Below are 21,078 nucleotides of genomic sequence, written 5' to 3'. Positions count from 1 at the left end.
TGTCCCTTCCCTTCTCACTTGGCATTCACAACCACAATGGTCACAAATCAAATTGGTCGCTAACATAACAAGGAAAACATATATACTCTTCTACTTTTCAGAGGAGGTAACAAGTGCACCAATCAAATTTGGTAAAATTTCCACTAAGGCTAAAATGAAGACTTGGAGCCCTGATAGCTCACCTGGTGGAGCTGGTGCCCCATGTGCTGTGAGTGCTGGCTGCAGCACCCCTTTCTCTCTCCCCCCTTTCCTATTACTCTACAGCTGTCACCATCCATTAAAAATAAGATGATACAGATGAATATACAATATATCCAACCAGCAGTATATCCTTCTACAATCTTACAGCAATATATTTAAGGTAGGTGTGCAAAACATTTAGCAGTTAAGAGTGCTTTGAACAGCCACTGACCCATGTTTGCATTTATTTATTAATATTTATTATATTTATACTCAATCAAAATAAAACAAAACAGATCAGTGGGTACATTCATTCAAAGTAACTGTAAGTAGTTTTAAGATAATATAAAACCTAATGCATCTTCAAATGACAAAGCACTTTTCAGTCCTTTCTATTATGTTCTATCTCTGCTGATTAAATAGATAGACTTTATTAATCCTAATGTTCCAGGTAACGTCCTTATCCAGGAGGAATAACTATTATTGGATTTGATTTTGCTCAATTAATAAAATACAATGGTACATTATTTATAATCATCCTAAATTAACCATTTATGTCACGTGAAAAGATGACATGAAGTTTACCATTTATTCACTTTGCAGTATCTGATCAGAGCCACTAGATGGCACTATAAACAACAAAATACCAGAATAAGAGCAAGAACAACACATTTTTTATGGTATTTTAAAAACTGCATTTATTATTTTACCCAATTAAATGCTTATGGATACTGTGCAAATATATTTTATATAAATCTAATTTCTCTTGTCTTCTAATTCGCCCAGGGAAACACTTTATCAGACAAACCTGGCCATAAATTCCATAGCATATAAATAAATAAAAAAGTACATTTAAAAATCTATATATTCACAGTACATATTCACTATAAAACTGCATACTTTTAAGCATTGTACAAACTGATCCAGTATGGAGTTTACTGGTCTGAAGAGTTGATAACATTAAATGCGTTAGTCTTCTGTGTTTCATCACTGACAGCCAAGCAGAAACACACCTGTCTGTGAATTCACTGTGTGCCGTCAGAGCGGTGTCTGATGTAATGACTGAATACCAATAATTGAGTGAGAACTCAGAGAAAAATTGCTGAAAAAGACAAAACAAAACAACAAACATTTAGACTAATTCATGATCAGCTTCAAAATCAATACATTTGAAACATCTGATATAATAAACAATCCAGGGAGGCCACAAATGGTGTACAAGCAGCAGCATTATCGCTCATTAAAATAATAACTAAGCATTTGAAAGCATCACTTAAGTGCAGCATCATTTTACAATGCTTCTTCAGCTTCAGGCTAATTTTGGAGTGGAAAAGATAGTATTGTAGTTGCAGGCCACTGAATTGATGCTCACACAACATCATCTCTTTTGAAATGAAAAGGAAAAACAATTCAGCCTGATTATCGGGTTACTGTACACTAGCGTCTAAGGTTGCAGTTAATCAGGGCACTTGTACTTTACTTGCATGAATTTAACTCTAAATCTATGTTTCATAATAAAGGTGTTGTGTAGTTATGGTACCTCAAAGACTTAAACTGCCATTTTCTCATGCTTAGCTTAGCTTATCTTATTTCAGGCATTGTAACCAAAACTCCATTTAGCTCAGCTGAGCGAAGCTAGTGAACTATTGACAGATGATATCAGTAATTAGATCTGACATCAGGGCAGTCAGGAAGGGAAATCGAGGGAGGGACACTTTACATTTTAAAAAATTTGAGTATACTTGCAACGAGAAGACTATAATTTCAAGTAAATACATGTAATGATGAAACAGACTGTAAATCATAATAAATAATAATTGCCAATAACAATAGTTCCTCAAACTGTGAATGCTGCACACCACCTGCAGCTGTGTATGTTCCTGGCTAACTGATATGTTTAAACAAATGTGTGACAGCCTTCCTGCAAAGTTGGTGATATTTTCATTTTCAGGAGAAAAACATAATAATTATACCAGATTTTCTCAGCCATTGTGAAGACAGAGGGCTGGTGTTATGTGATAAATCCTTGTCTGTCACTGATTCATTTCAAGATGAACATTTTAGCTTAAAAATAATATTCAGTCCTAAACAAGTTATCTAGTGCATCCAGCACTTAAAATGCTCAATTTCACCCTTTTTTTGCTCCAACTGCCTGATTGATGCAGACTCTGGTTGTTAACCCTACTGGCTGGAATCTGTCAGAGAGAAGAGACAGAGGGACAGTAAATTACACTTGCTCTAATGAACCAAACCTGCTGTATGAACATAATTGCAGGAATTGATAAAAAAAGGAGATAATAATATTAAGCTCAGGCAACCTGTGTGCATCTCTGCTGTGCAGCATATCCCCTCTCCTCGACCAGAGCTGTAGACCGGTGACACACACACACGACTGCTTGGTGCAAGGTGTGTGAGTCGTGTTGAACGGGAGGTAGGAGACAGGTAGACGGAGGAGATGGAGGGCTTCGAGGAGGAGCTTTCTCTCTCCCAGCTCAGCCAGTAGCCTTTCACACCTTCCTGAGAGGCCTGCCATGCTACCTGCACCTCCTGGCGCTCCACCGTGGTCAGCTGAAGGTCGGCCAGGGCAGGCAGAACTGCTGCAGTAGGAAAAACATAGACGAGAGATTAAAGCAGCTTTGTCAACTGATGCTGATACATAATACATACATAAAAACGAGGTATGCAATCTGAAAACATACCTTCTTGAGTGCACGCCCTCACAGACATGGCTCTTTCTTCTCCATTCACACGCAGAGCAGTGACTGTGACCAGGTACTGAGTGCCCGGCTCCAGCCCGGTCAGTAAGGTAGAGTTCTGCTGGCTGTGTACCGTCACAGTGTGGACGTGTCCGCTTGGAATAGCTCCGTACTCCACCGTGTATCTCTGGACTCGAGCTGGCTGCAGGGGACCCCAGCTCACACGGATTTGATGAGGGCCAGCTTCTGACACAGATACCACTGCTGGGCTTAAAACATCTGAGGGCAGCGCAGGCAGAGGGGTGGTGGGAGCAGTATTAATAAAACACATAATATAAACTTTAAATGTGCAGACAGCACACAGTAAAAGGTCCCTAAATGGCATGTAAATCTGTAGAAACAAAAATGTGCATTACAGTATCATAAAAACTAATGTATTTAAGTTGAAAACACAGTTTTAATCCTCTCACCAGGAAGTGTGGTGAAGTTAGCAGAGAGTGTGTTAAACAGCCTCTGGTTGGACTCTGGGCGGAGGGAAGCTGTGTAGGTGGTATCAGGCCGCAGATTAGTCAGTTCCACCCAACTGGAGTCGCCAGGGAGAACGCGGCTGGTCTCAGGGTCCGTATTCCACACAGAGTTGTACCGGAGATCATAGTAACCATTGCCTGCACTCAGAATGGGGCGCCACTGCAGCACAGCACTGTGGGACGTTAAATGAACCACACGCAGCCGTTCTGCACGAATAATTTCTATAGATAAGACAAGACGAGGGAGGAAGAGAGTGGCAAAGTGAGATAAAATATGGAGGCTGGAGTGAATAATTCTGTAGTTAAAATTAACTTTTTCTGTCTATATTTCAGACACACACCAATGATGGCCTCCCTCAGGTCCTCTGTGATGATTTCGATGTTATCTATGTCCACAAAGTACAGGTGAGACTCCAGAGGTGGTGTCACTGCACGTCGTAACACCTGGTAGTTGGCATGTATTGTAGATACAGCTAACACAGAAACTCCCTGCGCCTTCAGCTCATACATCCCCTTGTCCACATCTCCAGGCTGCACACCATCAGTCAGCCACAGCAGCACCTTTGGCACGTTCCCCTCCATCTCTGTGAAAAGCTGCTGGGCCACCCTGAGTGCTGCCTCTGTATTCGTGTCTCCTTTCAGCTGGCTGACACTCCGCATAGCTTTCTGCAGACTTTCCTGATCGTTGTGGACGTCCAGGCTGAACTCCAGGGTAGGGTTTGTGCCCACCTGCAGCAGCCCGACTCTTACGTGCCCACGGCCCAGTGAGAAGGGGCGAAGCAGCTCAGCGGTGAAGAGCGACAGGCGGGAGAACTCATAGTTTGCCACACTTCCTGAAGAGTCCAGCAGAAGGAGAATATCCCCTTCACAGCAATTTAACACTGTGCACAACAGAAAGAAAAACGTTTCAGTATGTGGGTGTGAACCTCATATCATTGATCGACAGGTTTACAAGCTATAATTTTTCAAATGTATGTCAGTGGTCATACCTGCATCAACTGATATTTTTGGGCACTTTGTGGGCAGCAAAAACAAGCCGTAAACACAACACTGACCATGTTGTTGATGGTGTAAACCGTTGCTGATTTACACATTATTTACACATCCAGGAGATATGGAGTAACATAAAGATTCATTTGGAGACATATTTCTGGTCACCTGGCAACTATGTTCACCAGCTAGTTGCTAACTTTCTCTGCTGTTTGGTGCTGTTAGTGTACAGTGTGTTTTAGGTACAGCTGCCCACTGGGATTGAAAACGGCACTGATGAGAGTGGTGAGGGTGAATGAAGCCAAAACAATGAGCTGAAAGACACTTAAGAACTAGAGAGGAACTGCAGAGGCAGGTAATAATTCTGTGTCACCACAAGCGACTACTTTTCACTTAATTTGTTCCGTATCAATATTTATACATTGGTAATAGTAGCTTTAAAGTACAGCTTCAATTTCCACTTTTTTAGACACCGGATCAGGGCACAGATGGACAGGTTTTTTAATTAATGTTTAACATGGATTTTTCATAAAACCTGGTGACTTATTAGGTGCCTATGCTACATCCTCAAAGATACTATAAACTGTTGGCAGTGATGAATCATCCCATCGTGACAACATTAATATCACGGTCATATGAAAAAAGGGAAACTGATTTAAGGTATCTTAGGCAAGACTGATCTTATTAATGTCACAGATGCCATTACTATCCTTGGGGAAGCATTAATATAAAGATTGAAAGGGTATTACAGGTATAGGCCTATGAGGTGTCTTGTTATATGCATAACAGTGAAATCCTGAGGACAATCTGCTGTGCTGCTAACACTGTATCAAAACATGTAAAAAAATATTGCATTGAGAATACCTTAAATGGAGCTACAGCAGAGGATTTATGATAGCAAGGAATCAAGAGAATTGGTCACAGGAGTCAATTTATCGCATGAAACCGGAGTTAGATTTATATTGATGATAAAACGGTAACCAAAAAAAAAAGCAGTGCAGAGAAAGAGAGAGAGAGAGAGAAAGCACATCTGCGATCTCTCCCATTGAATGAACACATACTGGTTTCTCCATCTTCACCTTTCATCATTTCTCCGAAGAAATTGTGCTCTACTTTTTCGTCAAAAAGTCATCTTAGTGGAATCATTTTCAATGAAAGGAATCAATTCTACCAACCAGCACCACAGACAGATATAGATCAGATACTGTATATGTCTGTGACTCACTCATCTGTTCCTCGCTGAGTGTTTCCTCTGCATGTGGCTTTTGTTACATTTGAGCCTGTAGTTCACGAAATATTGGTCTTAATTTTCCATCATAAATGACGAATACACTGATATTAGCCTTATAATAATTGAGGATTAGATTAAATCTGTGTGCTATATGATACACAGAGTCCCTCCTAATAGTCCCCTACAAAATGTACACCTCTGCTTTATTGCCTCACTTATTCCATATCATTCACACTTCTCCGTCTTTTCCATTTGCAGGTCCTAAGCAGAACACACCCATTATTTTATTGCAGCAATGATCCATAATCATTAAACTTTTACAGGGAGGCAGAAAATAAAGCAGCAGGAAAATAAACAGGCAGAGAGGAAATGAGGGAGAACAGCACAATCAGACAAAGAGGTATCAGCCAACATCTTAATGAAACACAGATCACTTATAAGAGAGGAGATGCTATGGGGGGAAAGACAAGCTTCAACAAAGTCAAATGTCTGCAGAAATGTACACTTGCGTATATATATGGTGGCATAGGGGAGAAGCATGGGGTAATTGGGGTAGAGAACAAAAAAAGGAGACATAAAGATGAGATGGTTGGATTAGATTTGTTGAAGGAGATGTAGAGGAATTGCTTTATCTTTGCATTCCTCAGAGGAAAAGTGCATGTGAATATGTATATGCGTGTGAGAGAGATTTGAGCATGTCATCTGTCATTTCTCTGGTTTCAAGCTGTGCCAAGGCCATATGCCATACTGCAGAGCTGCACAGATGAAGGAAAAATATGTTAATGCTTCCTGTGAAGTTTACTGAGTGCACTATCAACATGCACTAACATCAAACAGACAGATGGTAGACTATCCAGTCGGTGTTGGATCAAAATCAATGCTACTTATAAACAAAATATTTCATACACAAACTGTTTGTGGCTCTGCTGCCTTTTAAACGTTTACAGATTTCCTGCAGAAAAGTGAAACCGCAAATTAATTAAAAATTCCACACATTCCATGTGGGCTTTTTTGAGGGATATCTCGCTTAGCTAATAAGTCAAAAATATTTACTTTTAATTAGCTGTGGCCACCTGTAAGTTCCACAGCTTTCTCTATGTAAAAGTCAGCATTAAGAACAAAGCTCCTATTGTCCTTACAAATACAGTAATGGACTGCTCCTTGAGAAAAATCAAATGTGAACATTAAACAGTTTGAACTAAACTTTTGACACCAGTTTTTATTTCTGATCGCTATTATATCTTCAGACGTCTCAGATCTGCTGACCATTTACTGTGGTTCTTTACACACTGAGAAAGACAGACTGTATAATAATTTGCTCCTTACTGTTATAATATCTCCCCCTCCACTGGTAACTTTAAAACAAATCTTAAAGGAATAATTTGACAGTTTTAGAAATACACTCATTTGCTTTCTTGCTGAGAGTTAGATGAGAAGATGATGCTTAAAAAAAGTTTAATTATTCCTTTGAGACTTTCTTTAGCTTTCTGAAAGCGATAATGATGATGATGACATGACATGACTGATTTAATATTTCTACTTTATCCTTGTGGGGTTATCTTTAATTTCTTAATAATCATGGGGAGCACAACATTATCAGGGTTACTTTCTCAGACCTGAAAAAAACTCCTGCAGAGCCACAGAAGTGATTACAGTGATTTTATGTATGCATGTAGTACTCCCCAGCTTTTGGAGTTTGACCCATGCTTAAGGGTCAAACTCTATAGTTAAAAAATGCTGGAGTAGGCCTTTAAGAGTCACATGCAGCTGACCAGTACTGGTGAACACACTGTTTGCATATGTTCCTATAAACTGTCTGAAGTCCAATTTGGCTGTAATATCTCCAGTGGTGTCATAATTTGGAAAATATAATGTTTTCCATTACTTGTAACAGTTAATACACCCAGATAATTTGTTCCATAGGAAGTCAGAAAAACAACTTCAGTCCTTGGCTTATTTTCCAGTTTAAACCTATGAAAGATATCTGACACCTGCAGTGGAAGAAGTGTCCAGAGTTAAGTACATTTTTTTAAATAATCCATTTAACATCTTACATAAGTAAAAGTACTAAACTATTATCTACATAATGTACCTAAAGTATTAAAAGTAAAAGTAGCCACAACGCAGAAAAATGCCCCTACTAAAAATGTAACTACTTTATATACTGTTGGGTTGTTTAATATATAATGCTACATACAGTGGTCATGTGTTCTGTATGTAAAATCATAATCTGATGAATAATTAGTAACTATAGCTGGCAGATAAATGTAGTGGAGTAAAAGCATAAAGTAGCATTAAATTGAAATGTAACTGAAGTATGGTACTCTAAACATCCAATAAAGAGAAATAAAACCATCTGTTTCTACACGGTAACTTTTCATATTGAATTACAGTGATTATTACAGACAATTATATTGATTGAATCATAAACTGTGACCCTATAAAAAAGACACACCCAATACATGTCTCGAATTAAAAGTAATGAAACGGTGTTATGCAATGTAGCACCACCACACAATACCACTGCCCATGTGATGACTTGTTTAAACCAGCCTGTGGGAATGATCCTGGCCTGTTGCTACATATTAAAAATGTCAGTGATCGTTAACCCACATTGTTTTATGCCAGCCTGCCTCACCAAACATTTACTAACAGCATCTCTTAAATATTTTAGTCAATACAAGGAAAAAAGTTCGAGTTCATTTGCATAAATGCTGACTTGTACCATGAAAGAGGAAGGTTTAACTTTCAGCCCAGACTCCCTTTACAAAAAATATATATATTTTTTAATATCACCCCGAAGAAGAAGAGGATTACAACCTGTCAACTTTCCATGTGTTAATCACGTCTGTGTGTTGTTTATGTTTAATTCGGCTGCATATCTTTACCTGTTCTATCTCATATCTGTATTGTAGCTTGTGTTGTCAACTCACGTGTGGCAGGTACACCAGTGTGCATGTTGCTCCGCTGCAACACCGCCGAGAGAAGAACACAGCAAAGTAAAAAGCCTTTCATCCTTTCTGAACAGCAATTTAAAAAATGTATATATATATATAATAAATTGATCAGAAACAGCACAGGCAGGTGAAATAACCAACACCAGGACTTCCGTCACAGGTTCCCATCTCACAGATCCCGGTCCCAGGATGTTAGTCGCCTCTTCTGCAGAGTTTTTTGGCACTGCACGGGTCATCCAAACTTTTCCTCAGCAAACACCTGCCTCATGCTGCTCCTCATTCAGTACAGTATTGTTTGCGCGGTTTAACGAGAGATCACTTCTCCTCCCAGTCCGGTTGAGTGTTTTCTCTTCCAGGTCCAAATTACTCCTCCTCCTTTAGCTGCTGAGCCAGGTAATAAAACCATCGTCACCTTTTGCTGGAATGTGGTCTTTGATGGGACTTTTAAGGACAGATTTTTCCTTGATGCTGGCTGTTTCTCTGGTACTATAATTTACCCCCCAGTCCAGGATTCACCACACTTATTCATCCACACTATCTAGAAAGCAAATGGACACTCATGTGAATGACTGCTTGGCCTCGGAGGAAGCAAAAGGAAGAAAATCTAATCACAAGCATGCTAGAATTAAATGTCTGCTGTGGCTGCAAGATAAATGACCTCATCTGTTTTCCCTCTACATAATCTTGTGCTGGAGTGAAACTGATCTGACCTTCATTTTCTCTGGGGACGCCCTTGAAGCCCCTCAGGCTGACCGCAAAACTGGACCCCACTTTGGGAAACAGTAAGAGGGCGAGTAACCCATTTGGATCAAGCAGCAGTAAGGAAAAACCATTCAGCCGGTCCATCAGACGGGATTACAGTAAATACCACAGCTGCCACTTATCAGACAGATAACTTGGATCAAGTGCAGGCTATTCACATGCATTTACTGCAGTCGAGTACAATAGGGCCCATGTCTCTCTACCTCCCCTCTATGTGTGTGTGTGTGCCACCAGATAAAGATAAAAGGATTTATAAATGGAGGGCACTAACTGAATGTGCCCTCTTGAAATCAGAGTGCCCTGTATGCGCCTGTTGCTTCACTGTAAATAACGTGGATGATCAGAATGTTTCAGTAAAGTACATGACAGTGTTTTGCCAGTTTCTCAGACAGGGTGTGGTTCAGGGTGGGTTAAAGGTAGGACAGCACAAAGATAACGTTTTAAACACGATATATTTTGACTGTGTCTTTTGATAGATGATACAAAACACTTTTGCTTACATACCAAGCTGTTATCTCAGAAGAAGCTCCTTCTGTTGACGTGGGAGAGACCATCTGCAGGTTCATGAATCTTGGAGACTGTTTTTTTTTTTTTGTGCCTTTGTTTGGTGGGGGGAGATGGACGGGGGGATGGCATGCGGCAGGGGGCCGCAGGTCGGGTTTGAGCCCGGGCCGCTGCATACATGGGTTGCCAACTCTACCGACTGAGCTAACCGGGCGCCCAAACCTTGGAAACTTTTAGATGATCTTCTAATTTTGGTTGAAGACGAATTAATGACGATAACACATCTGCTTGACTTCAAATGCTGCACGGAAGACGTTTTGTGATTTAGTTTGATTTTCTCAACAACAAAAAAGCAGACTGCTGTCCTGAGACAACACCTTTATTTGTTTTGATGTGGAGAGTTAGATGAAAAGATTGATACCACTCTCGTCTGTATGCGTCAGACCCGGTGCTATGAGTGGGCATTTAGGGGCTGTGATGACCTTTGTGCCCCCAGCTGCATTGTGTCCCCTCCCCTCCAGTTGTTGCCTGATATTAATTAACATTATTAGTTGTTTTTATTTAGTAGTTAACCGTATAGCAATCCACTATCTTCAGATTTAAACTTGGCACATTGTATTTGGCCAGAACTAGCAAACACTATCTACAGAAGGCCACAGCTGCATGAGCGTGAGAACAACAGCAGCTTTAGGACTGATAGTCACAGGATCACTGTGTACATTTAGCCTGTTAGAACTATTGTCTTAAAGTTTGGTTTATTAGTTGTATTACACATAAAGGGCCAAGAAAACATGGACTTATAAGACACCAAAAATACTGCTGCAGAACTTCTTATATCTGCCATTACATTGCAAATAAATAAATTAATTCACACATGTATGTCTGACATCTGAAGGTTTCCCATCCCATATCACTGCTGATGGCCAAAACTGGTGTAATATGTTACTGCAAATACCTCTGGCTTTCCTCCTCCGACAGTTAATGTTTAATATCTGAGCCCACAGGGTATGAAGCTGTAAATCCAACCCGACTCAACAATCTTGAACCACACACATAATTAAACTGAAAAATGACACAAGCAAACTCACACACATGCACACACAATGAACACAATGGCTATTATTTACAGAATCTAATTTACCATCGCGGAAAATGTGACATTTTGGTATCCTTGAACAATTACTAAAAAACTAAAGTCTTTATTTGTTTTTCAGTTCATTGTCATGGATATTTTATATTTAAATTGGACCTTTTCACTTATTGTTCTTTAGCTTGTGAGTCAGAAATAAAAACGACTTGACTTCAGGGTTTTTCAGATTCTTATTATAAAGTCTTCACAGTTTTTCAGATTCTATACTATAATAACGTTTCAGGTAGTGACATTTTGCTGTATTACTGTATTCATGGTGACCAGAGGATGACACCTACTAACTTGTGCTGCCCTGTGATCTCCTGACTGTTCATACTGCCACCATTTTTGTGAAATATCTCGACAACTATTAGATAGATTGTCACAAAATTTGATTCAGACAGTCATGTCCCCCTCAGGATCAATTAAAATAATAAAACTGATAACTTTTGTTCATCATCATCATCAGGTCAAAATCTTAATTTGTCCAATACTTTAGTTTATGACTGAATACCTGAAAAACGAATACACATGGCCTCAGCTTTACTTTGTGTATATTGCTAATTAGCTAATTTTAGCATGCTAACTTGCTTAAGTAAGATGGTGAACACTGAAAATATTATACCTGCTAATGTGTTCATGCTCCTAACCCAATTAATCAAACATAATACAGTGCAAGCAGTATCATAAATGTATTCTGTGCATGCAGCATGAAGAAGCACATGATTAACAAACCACCAACACTTTATTCTTCACAGTGTAAAAAAATCACGGTCTGGTTGTGCACAAAGAAGGGAGATGTGCTATTAAAAAGCCATTTTATTAACACCATGTTGATGAGCTCTGCCACTGCTGAGGAGTCCTGCTGATTAACTTCCAGATTAACGTGCTGTCAGTTCTCTGCCTCTGCTGCACAAATTAACAGCATTTGTTATCACAACAGCACAGTGATACATTAATATTGACCACACAGGGCAGGAATTAAGTGCTAACCTATTTCCCTTTAAGACTGGATGCTTTCATTATGAACACACTCTTTAAAAAGTGGAGTGAACATTTGAGCTGCTTCACTGCTTTTTAGGTCGAATGTTGGTGGCAGAGAAGGCCCTCAAGGACAGCTTTGAACCAAAAAGTCTCCCTTGTTAAAGCGGGGGAAAGCACATTTCTGAGCACTTACAGGTATTGATTAGAGGCATTGACTCAAAGGAAAGATTAATAAGGATAGAGCCTTCCTTTCTTCCCTCTTCAAACTCATCTGCTGTCTGGTGCGTGTCCGGGCCTGCCGCATCACCAGCCTTCTCTGTAAGATGGAAAACTATAATTTCCCGTAAAGAAGAGTTTGTCAAAGGCAGCTTTGTTTTCATGTTTGCAGGGACAAACACGTATATGAACATAATATACACGTGTTTATGTGTCTGGGCATGTGTGAATGCGTTTTATAACATATACGTTCCACATTTTTATTACCGGTTATGAGCTGCTTCTCCGTTTCTTCTGTGCATTGCATTGTGGGAGAAAAGTATCCATCAACAGCACACTCAAATTTATTATGCTTGCTGTCTGCATTGTGTGCACTTCATTTTCTCACTTTTCTGGTGTAATATACTTCAAACTTGCATAGAATAAGTATGTAGTATGGATTTGGGAGATGGTACAATGCCACGTTTCGTATTGTCATATTGGAGTTAGAAAAAAGAAAGGAGTACAAGAAAGAAAGATGTAATTTTATAACTTTTGAAACATTTTCCCACTTTCACCCAGTCGATATATTGTTAATCAAATTATATTCATTGCATATGTACATGCTTTAGATTGTGAGGGAGAATAAAAGTCAGACAGCACTCAAACAAAACACAATTTAGCTCCAATTTAAATGTCTTAAGTGTGAAATGACTTCACTCCTCTACGTGTGTTTGTGTGTTTTTCTGTGTGTGTTAGAAAGCTGGCACAGAGTGAAATCGAATCACCAGTTTCAGAGCTCTGACGGGAGATGAGTCCGCTGGAATAAATAAAACTCTTCAGTGTCAGTCTAGAGAGCACTAACCTTCAGCTGCCCCATAAAACACACAGAAGCACCTCATGAATACAGTTTTGACTACACGTGATGGCTGTGGGCATTTTGCCAGTTAGTTACTCAGTGAACTCTGAAAGCATATTCGAATTTCATTCATCCTTTCATCTGGAGGCTGATTTGGTCGACTGGAGTGTAACAGATGATGGCAGGTTTCTGATTGCATTGTAACACCATTTAGCTAATTGAGCAGCTGAAGTCGAATAATTGGCTTTAATGTCTGCCAGTCACATTTCTAATCTGATAAAAAGTATTACAACGGTCATTACGAAGATAGATGCAGAACTTTTGAGAAAAGATGCAGGAAATAGAGCGATGGCAGCCGAGAAGAAGAGACAGTTTACTGTAACAGAGGCATAGAAAACAGGAGGGAAAACAGAGACACTTAGGTCAAAGCTGTAGTGGGGCCAGCGCTAAGTAGCTCTCCTCTGACGCAAGACCTAGAAAAATGAGCCTTGAAAAGAGGGGCAGCGGCTGACAGAAGAACAATAAAGTAAAATGTTGTGGGTATGTCAACATGCTACTTGACCTTTGTTGAAAGCCACAGCAAAAACATGGTGGTGATACAAAAGTGTTAAATGTCACTTACAGATTCATTTATTTTCTTGTTTACTCTTTAGGTTTGGATGAGGTTGGAAAGTGTGTTTAGGTCCACAGTGAACAGTCGACTTTTTGTCACCTGCACTGTTTGCAGTTCATTTGTGTGTTGGAGTTGCATAAAGTGTGCACTGTGGTTCTGGTCCAGAGGAGTCGCATAAGGCTGTTATGAAATACTGAAACACACATTCTTCAGTAATGGGTCTTGCAGCAACATGAGCCCAGTTTCCAGTGAAACATCCAGATTTGTCCGTCTGTTTTTTCTTTACCAACAGTGAATTCTATGTTTATTTTATTTCCAGTCATCCTTCTATCTTCCTGCTTCAAGCCTGGACAGGAGAAGTTTAAGTTTATGGATGCCAAATCTTAAAAAAATTAATTATAACTACCAGAGGACCAGACCAATTGTATAATTATTATTATTATTATTATTATTATTATTATTATTATTATTATTATTATTATTATTACTGTACTAATCACATACTTATCATAGGTTATAAGATCATGCAGAGAAAATGATGATGTTCACTGTTAAAGATGAATTGCCTAAATCACTTTTAACATCAACTAATGTCTTCCTGGAAGCTGGAAAAACAGTAAAGAAGGGTTTTGAAAATGGTGAGCTATAAAATTGACTATATATGGTTGGGAATTAGTAAAAACATGAAAAAACACTGTTGATCATTTCTCAAAACACATAAATGAGACAATGCTGCCACATTTTCCCCCTCCAGGCATCATAAGGCTGTTTTTACTCAAACTCTAAATCTCTCATCAGCCATTCCACTGATTGAAGCCCAGAGGCTTCAAAAACAAGAGAGACGAATGTGCCTTCAGTTTCACAAAGTGCTCTAAATGATGGACTGACTCTGTGCTGGATTTTAGTATCAATACCATTTCATAATAATCTCCAGTCTGACCAGAGAGGAGGAAAACGATCAGCTACCTGCAGGTGCAGCACATCACTTTCATTGCAGTGAGCATTGTAAAAAGCAGCAGCTCATCAAACTGTTCCACGGGTAACCGTGTGCCCTGCACACATACAAAACATTTCCTCATCGATTTCTGGCAGACTCCACAGAAGAACTCTGATACACCCATTAGCAGCGGGAAGGTCAATATTATGGCCACAAGCCGTATTTTACTGTTGGTGCTGAAACTCCACAGATGCACACACTGATTGGCTTTTGTTTGCAGCATTGAGCAGGAACTGACAGGGAAGAAACATGATGTTACAGCAGCAGCATGTGTGACCTGCTGTGACCTGGGACCAATCAATCAATCAGACTGGTAAATGATGACTCGACCTCAGTGTCTGCATATTGGACATGCTAATTACTGCTATGTGCTACTGAGAGTGCTCTCAGGAGTCTAACTGGTCACTGCTCTGAGGCCTCAGGTGTGTTTTCCCTCTGTTAAGGAGGTTCATTTCAATACTACTTTTATCATCAATTACCTGCAAAACGAATGACTTACCCATCAGCCTCAGCTGCACCTTGTGTTCAGTACTAATGATTGTTAGCATGCAAAACATACTAAACTAATATGGGGACATGCTTAACATTAGCATGTTGTTAACATTTAGCTCAAAGCACCACAGTGCCTGCAGCCTGACAGAGACGCTAACGAGGCTGCAGACGTCTACTCTTTTTTTTTTTAAATCACAACATAGATCCCATAATTACCTGCAGCTACTTTAATTTTTATAACATTACTTCACCGTATATGATGACAGTGTTGGTCCATTGACACGGCATCAGTCATTCACTGACTCTGAAGCTTCACCGACATTTTGTTAGAAAGATCACATCCTTATTAGCTGTGTTTGAATGTAGGGCTTCCAGCTGTGAAATTCTATATAGTAAATGTCTCCACATCCTGTAAAGCCGCCCTGGATGCTGTCAGAGTTACAACTAAGCATTTGTCATGAAATCAGTTTGTCTCTCTGCTGTTGAGACTGATCTACAAACTGAAAGTAGAGAGGTCTGAGAGGAGACTGCAGCATTAGAAAGACTCTTCAGATGTTACAATCACAATCTGTTGTGGGCTTGAATGATAAAATGTTGTATTTGATTTTAAAATGTTTATGTTAACAGATTAATTTGCCTTATGTTTGTTGTCTGACAAGCTGAAAATTACAGGAAAATGTCCTGCCAGTGGCTCTACAGACTGAGCTTGTGTTTGCTCATCAATGCCACTGTCAGTGAAATACATCTCACCTCATGTCAAAAAACCTGAACTTTTTCCTTTTATTTACTTGTTTGCAATATATTTCGTTGAAATAAAGTTGAATGCATAGAAAGCAAGTCTTCATATTAACATCTCAGTCAGTATACATGGTTTTAGGAGTTTCAAAGAAGGCGTCCCAATATTTAGTATTGAACAAGACAAAAATGTTTGACTGAGACTGCAAGACGTCGTTGTGGCATCTGTGACATATGTCGTTTAATATATGAGTGCATTTTGGACAATTTATCTTGTACCTTGTGAACCGTGTGTATAATCATAAATTAAAATAAAACATTTATGTCCAAAGGTTACTTTCCAGTTGTACTTGTTGTACATAATCAATATTTCTATATTAACAATGGATCAAATGAGTCACTCGTTCCCCCTCGGCTCTACAGAGTGTTGTAGCATATTTGAGCTCATTGTTTTGGTTGTACACAACTATTGTGTTTTCACCTCTCTCATCAACCTCCAGCTGCAGCAGGAAGCTGTTTTTAGTGAAAAAGCTCACTTCACTACGTGTGCAGATTAAGATTTTTCCCTCAGCAATGTCCTGACTTGGGTCTGCATTTGGTAATAAATATAACATTGTCTTGTTGCTTTAAAATGTCGGCAGCGGCAGGTTGTTGTTAGTATTGACAGTAATTCAGAGGTCAGTGTGGAAAAGTCATCAGGATTCACTGTCTGTCTTCCGTCACACAGCTCATACATTTTTGAAGCACTGGTGCTGTATATTAGCCTCAAACATCTGCTCAGTTTGGAGTTTATAGTGAGTCTCTAGAGTCTCCGTCATGCATTTTTCTCATTTACTGTCCTTAATCTGGTAGTTCTGGCTGGTTGCTCAGCGGGTCGGATTATTTTCACGCTGTCCATCTTGCGTCATTTTATGTTGGTGCTTGTAAAGATGTATTTTTTCAGCATTTATGTAAGTGATGACCTTAACAACAGAATAAGAAAATCACTGAAATGGAACAGACTTAAATGCTTCCACTGGTGTCATTACATTGATTTGTTTTTCAGTCTGTTTGTTTTGATTGATTTTTATTATGCTCAAAGAACCACACAGAAGAAATGCCTTCGTCCTTCAGCAGCAATCACAGAAAAACAGAATAGCACAGATTACCTTCATCAGAGATGTTTGTAGAGGTCAGCTGTCTGCCTGCACTCATGATTTTAGACAGTTTTTTATTGAAGGAAAAGTTTGAAGGAAAATATGTTTGTTGAGAACTAGATGAGAAGATGTATACCACACCGATGTACGTTAATTATTGAGCTAAAGCTGGGAGATGGTTAGCGTAGCTTAGCATTAAAACTGGAAATGAGGAAACAGCTTGGCTCTTAATACACCGACCAACACGTTTTACATTTCTGTTTGTGTGGAGAAGATATGACATGTTAATAAGCTTCAGAGGTGCTTGTAGGGTTAAATTTTACTTTGGACAGAGCAACAGTTTGCTGGATGTTCACATTTTCTGCTGTTTCAGTACCTCTCAGCAGTTCTTATGGACAGAAGTCTTTAATCCTGGATATGATATTGTCCTCATTTGCAGTCCATCAAGCTCTCCACTGTTGTTTGTTTATATATTCCCCGTCTGTGAATGGTTGTATAGCTGCCCTGATTTTTGGAGGGACACAGTGTTTTAAATGTGCTACTTTGCTTAGAATATTTTGACACTCTTGACAGACTCATTGATGACACTTGACATTCAACACACCTCATTTTCTTTTCACAGCCTTCTTGTCAGCAAATAAGTGTATTTCCTAAACTCTTCAACCATTTCTTTAGTTCAGTTCAGTCATTTTATTATCCCAGATGGGAAATGTGACATCAGGGGCACAAGATAAAAAAAGACAACAATTTTTTTTTTTTTCCTTTGAAGTACTAGTGTAGGTATTAGTGGCATCTAGCAGTGCAGTTGCAGATTGCTCTATCTTTTGGTTTGTCTGTGGAAATGTCGCGGCTCAACATGGCGGACTCCATTGAAGGCGACCTGCAGCATCTGTAGATAAAAACGTCTCATTCTGAAGTAACAAAAACACAACGATTTCTATATACAGGTGATTACAAACTAATGAAAAAATACTTATGAATATTTTACTCCATTTCTGCCAATTGATCATCCTAGGTGTTGCACACTGGACCTTTAAGAGTCAGTGATGGCGAGATTGGCTGTTTTTGTCTCGAGACACTGAAGCATAAGGCGTCAGCAGTGGATTAACTGGAGACTTCCATGTATCATTCACAGCATGAAGTCACATGAGAGTCACGTGTGACTTGTTGGCGTCACGTGAGTCATCCGAGTCACATGAATCAAGGTGTGAATTGGTTTGAGACCACCTGGGAAGGATGTGTGGAAAGCACTGTTAGTAGCTGGTGTCTCAGCTTTTCCTCATCGGACCCAGTTTATTTATTTGTTGTATTGTAATGTAGCTGTATGGGTTATTTATCATTTCAGAAGTTTGCTTTTCAGTAAACTAATTTGATCCGCCCTGAGGAATTGTTTTAATCACATAACATCCTCTAAACCTTTAACCTTAAGTAGACTGTTTTATCTTGAGCTTTCATCCATCTGGATTTTAAATTGCCCAAAGCTTATTAAGTAATTAAACCTCATATCACCAACATTACTGTGACTGCAATGTATTTCACTGCCTCTTCAAATCATGATAATAATACAAATTACATTATGGTAAGGAAATGTTTGAAATTGATTTATTATTATTATTATTTATTTCCTTTGTATGCAGGTGTGTGTTATGTGTGTGAATTTGTACACACACATTATTGGCTGTTTCTGTCTGCAGTGTGAGAGCAATTCTCATCCATCCACCTGTCTTATACACACACACACGCACACACACACACACACACACACACACACACACACACACACACACACACACACACACACACGTAGCTGACGCTCCGGTGCTGACTGAAGCAATAAAGAGACAGGTAGAGGACTGAGGGAGGATAAGAGGTGCTTAGCAGTATTCTTGCCTGAGGCAGTGAGGAACTTTATTTTGGTTTGGATTAGACAAAGTCTAAATTAAAGTCTAAAATAAAGTCTAATCTCTGCCTCCAAATGCCTGAAAAATACCTTTCAAGTACCATCATCACTTAATTTTTTAATGATGTCTGAAGGATAAAAATAATGCTGAAGGAAACAAAAAATCTCATTTTAATTTTCTTCTCCAAACTTTGGATGTTTTAAAGGTCCAGAGTGTAACATTTAGGAGTTGGCAGAAATGTAATATAATATTCATAGGTTTGTTTTCATTAGTGTATAATCACCTGAAAAAAATTATAATATAATAAATAATAATTATGTTTTTGTTACCTTAAAATTAGCTGTTTTTATCTGCAGGGAGCAGGTCCTCTTCTGCGAACACTGACTCTAAATTCACCTTATTTGCAACTTTCACAGCCACCACAGACATTCAGTATTCAGTTGTTTGCATTGTCTGCATGCTTTAATTAGTCCCTGACAATGTAATATAATTCTCATCTGTTTTATTATCTGCAATGATTTAACTAACCTTTGTAATTGTAATGTTATAATCTTATATTCTTTTTTTAGGATGATTTTATAACATCTGTCCAGGGACTACAGATGAAGAATAGCCTATCCTTTTGGCTAACTCCATGCACTGTCCCTGTTAAATAAACCAGTAAACAAAATCGTTTTGTCAAACTATTTCCAAGGTCAAGAATGAACTTTTATCAAAAGAGTAATGTAAATTAAAATTACGTTATGGATGAAATCTGTCTGTCCCCATGACAAAGATGAAAATGACTGTGTGATATATTTGAAAGAGGAGCTGAAACTAATAATCAGTTAATTGGCGACTATTTTGTTGATAATTTAATTATTATTTTTAAGATAAATTGCCTAAACCTGACCCCAAAACTTTAATATCTTTGGGTTTCCAAAACCTAGAGTCCAAACAATTAATCTGAAGATTAATCAATAATGAACCTTAGTTGTAGTTGGAAAGTGGACCCTGAGTTGGGATTGTTTAGTTGTTTGTGTTTCTAAAGTGTGAATACGATGTGAGTATGCGTTCATAAACGCAATAAGAACCTTCTTCTCACAACAAAATGTGGATACTTTTGTGTTTTTTTGTATTAGGTTTAAATGAGATTGTATAATGATGATTTGGTGGAAAGTTTGGCCTGTATTTACTCTCTGCAAACCACAACAACTGCCTGTATTGTTTATTCTGCACATTTTATATATTTAATGCCAGTACACCACAATGACTTCCAGAAACCTTTTAAAGTGATTCTCAAGACTGTTGGAGCCTTAGAAGTGCTACCAAAAAATATTGAACCTCACTAGCCTCTTGATTTGGGATTTGTTTTCTTTCATCTCAGTGTAAAGATCTTTGTGCCACTGAGGTAATGTGACAGATATGTTGTTTTCTCCAGATGTTTCCAGACTCAGAGGACTGAACAGGTTGCAGGATGTTAACAGCCCCCCTGCTGTTTTCAATTATTACTGCACAGTTCTTCCCTCTCATTTGACCTTTCACTTCTCTCAACTTCATTCCTAATTCCCAGCTTCACCTGTCTCTGGCGTCCATCAGCTGCTTCCTCTTCATCAGTATTTCTCTTTCATCTGCCCCTGAGGGCAAACAGAGGAGGCTCACTCTGTTCCCAGCGAGGCACATTGAGAGGGAAATGGCAGGGAGGGAGAAGGTTTATTTATGGGTGCTCTCTGTTTGCCTTGTGCACCGCATTACTGGAGATTTCTCTAAGGCTCATATGTATCCGTGTGTGTGTGTGTGTGTGTGTGTGTGTGTGTGTGTGTGTGTGTGTGTGTGTGTGGCAAGGATGGCAGGTATGCTGCTAGAAGAAAATATGTCAAAACACCATGAGAATATATGCACGGCAGTAGAGCAGCTCTCTGTACTGAAGTCGAGTGAAAACTTGAGACGAGGCAAACAAGAATAGTGTCTCGAGTTGGAAAAGTTGACAGTTTTGGCATCAAACAGTTTAAAAACACTGCTGTGCTGCAGGTGTGGTAGGATGTTACACTTCCTTTTCACATGTAAACACAAAATCTGGTTCATATATACGGTAGTTTATTTACAATCTACAGTTGATTGTAGTGAACCAGCAAGCATTATACTCTGGCCTGATTCAGTGCTATGTGTTCTGTGATGTATTTGTTATGTTATATATTCATTTCATGTTAT

The 21,078-nt window shown here is 39.0% G+C and overlaps 1 protein-coding gene across 1 annotated transcript; it reads right to left on the bottom strand.

Moving 5' to 3' along the window:
- Window positions 1-851: 851 nt before the first annotated feature.
- LOC127372549 (von Willebrand factor A domain-containing protein 1) lies at window positions 852-9,138 on the bottom strand. Its single transcript, XM_051416431.1, has 6 exons — window positions 8,558-9,138; window positions 3,745-4,284; window positions 3,347-3,625; window positions 2,880-3,155; window positions 2,499-2,777; window positions 852-2,375 (listed from the first exon to the last, which is right to left on the bottom strand). Exons 1-6 carry the CDS (start codon window positions 8,637-8,639, stop codon window positions 2,362-2,364), a joined length of 1,470 nt encoding a protein of 489 aa, XP_051272391.1. The 5' UTR covers window positions 8,640-9,138; the 3' UTR covers window positions 852-2,361.
- Window positions 9,139-21,078: the final 11,940 nt, after the last annotated feature.

Source organism: Dicentrarchus labrax, unplaced genomic scaffold (assembly GCF_905237075.1).
Source record: "Dicentrarchus labrax unplaced genomic scaffold, dlabrax2021, whole genome shotgun sequence".
Classification (NCBI taxonomy): Eukaryota; Metazoa; Chordata; class Actinopteri; family Moronidae; genus Dicentrarchus; species Dicentrarchus labrax.
This window is presented reverse-complemented; position numbering and strand designations above follow the sequence as displayed.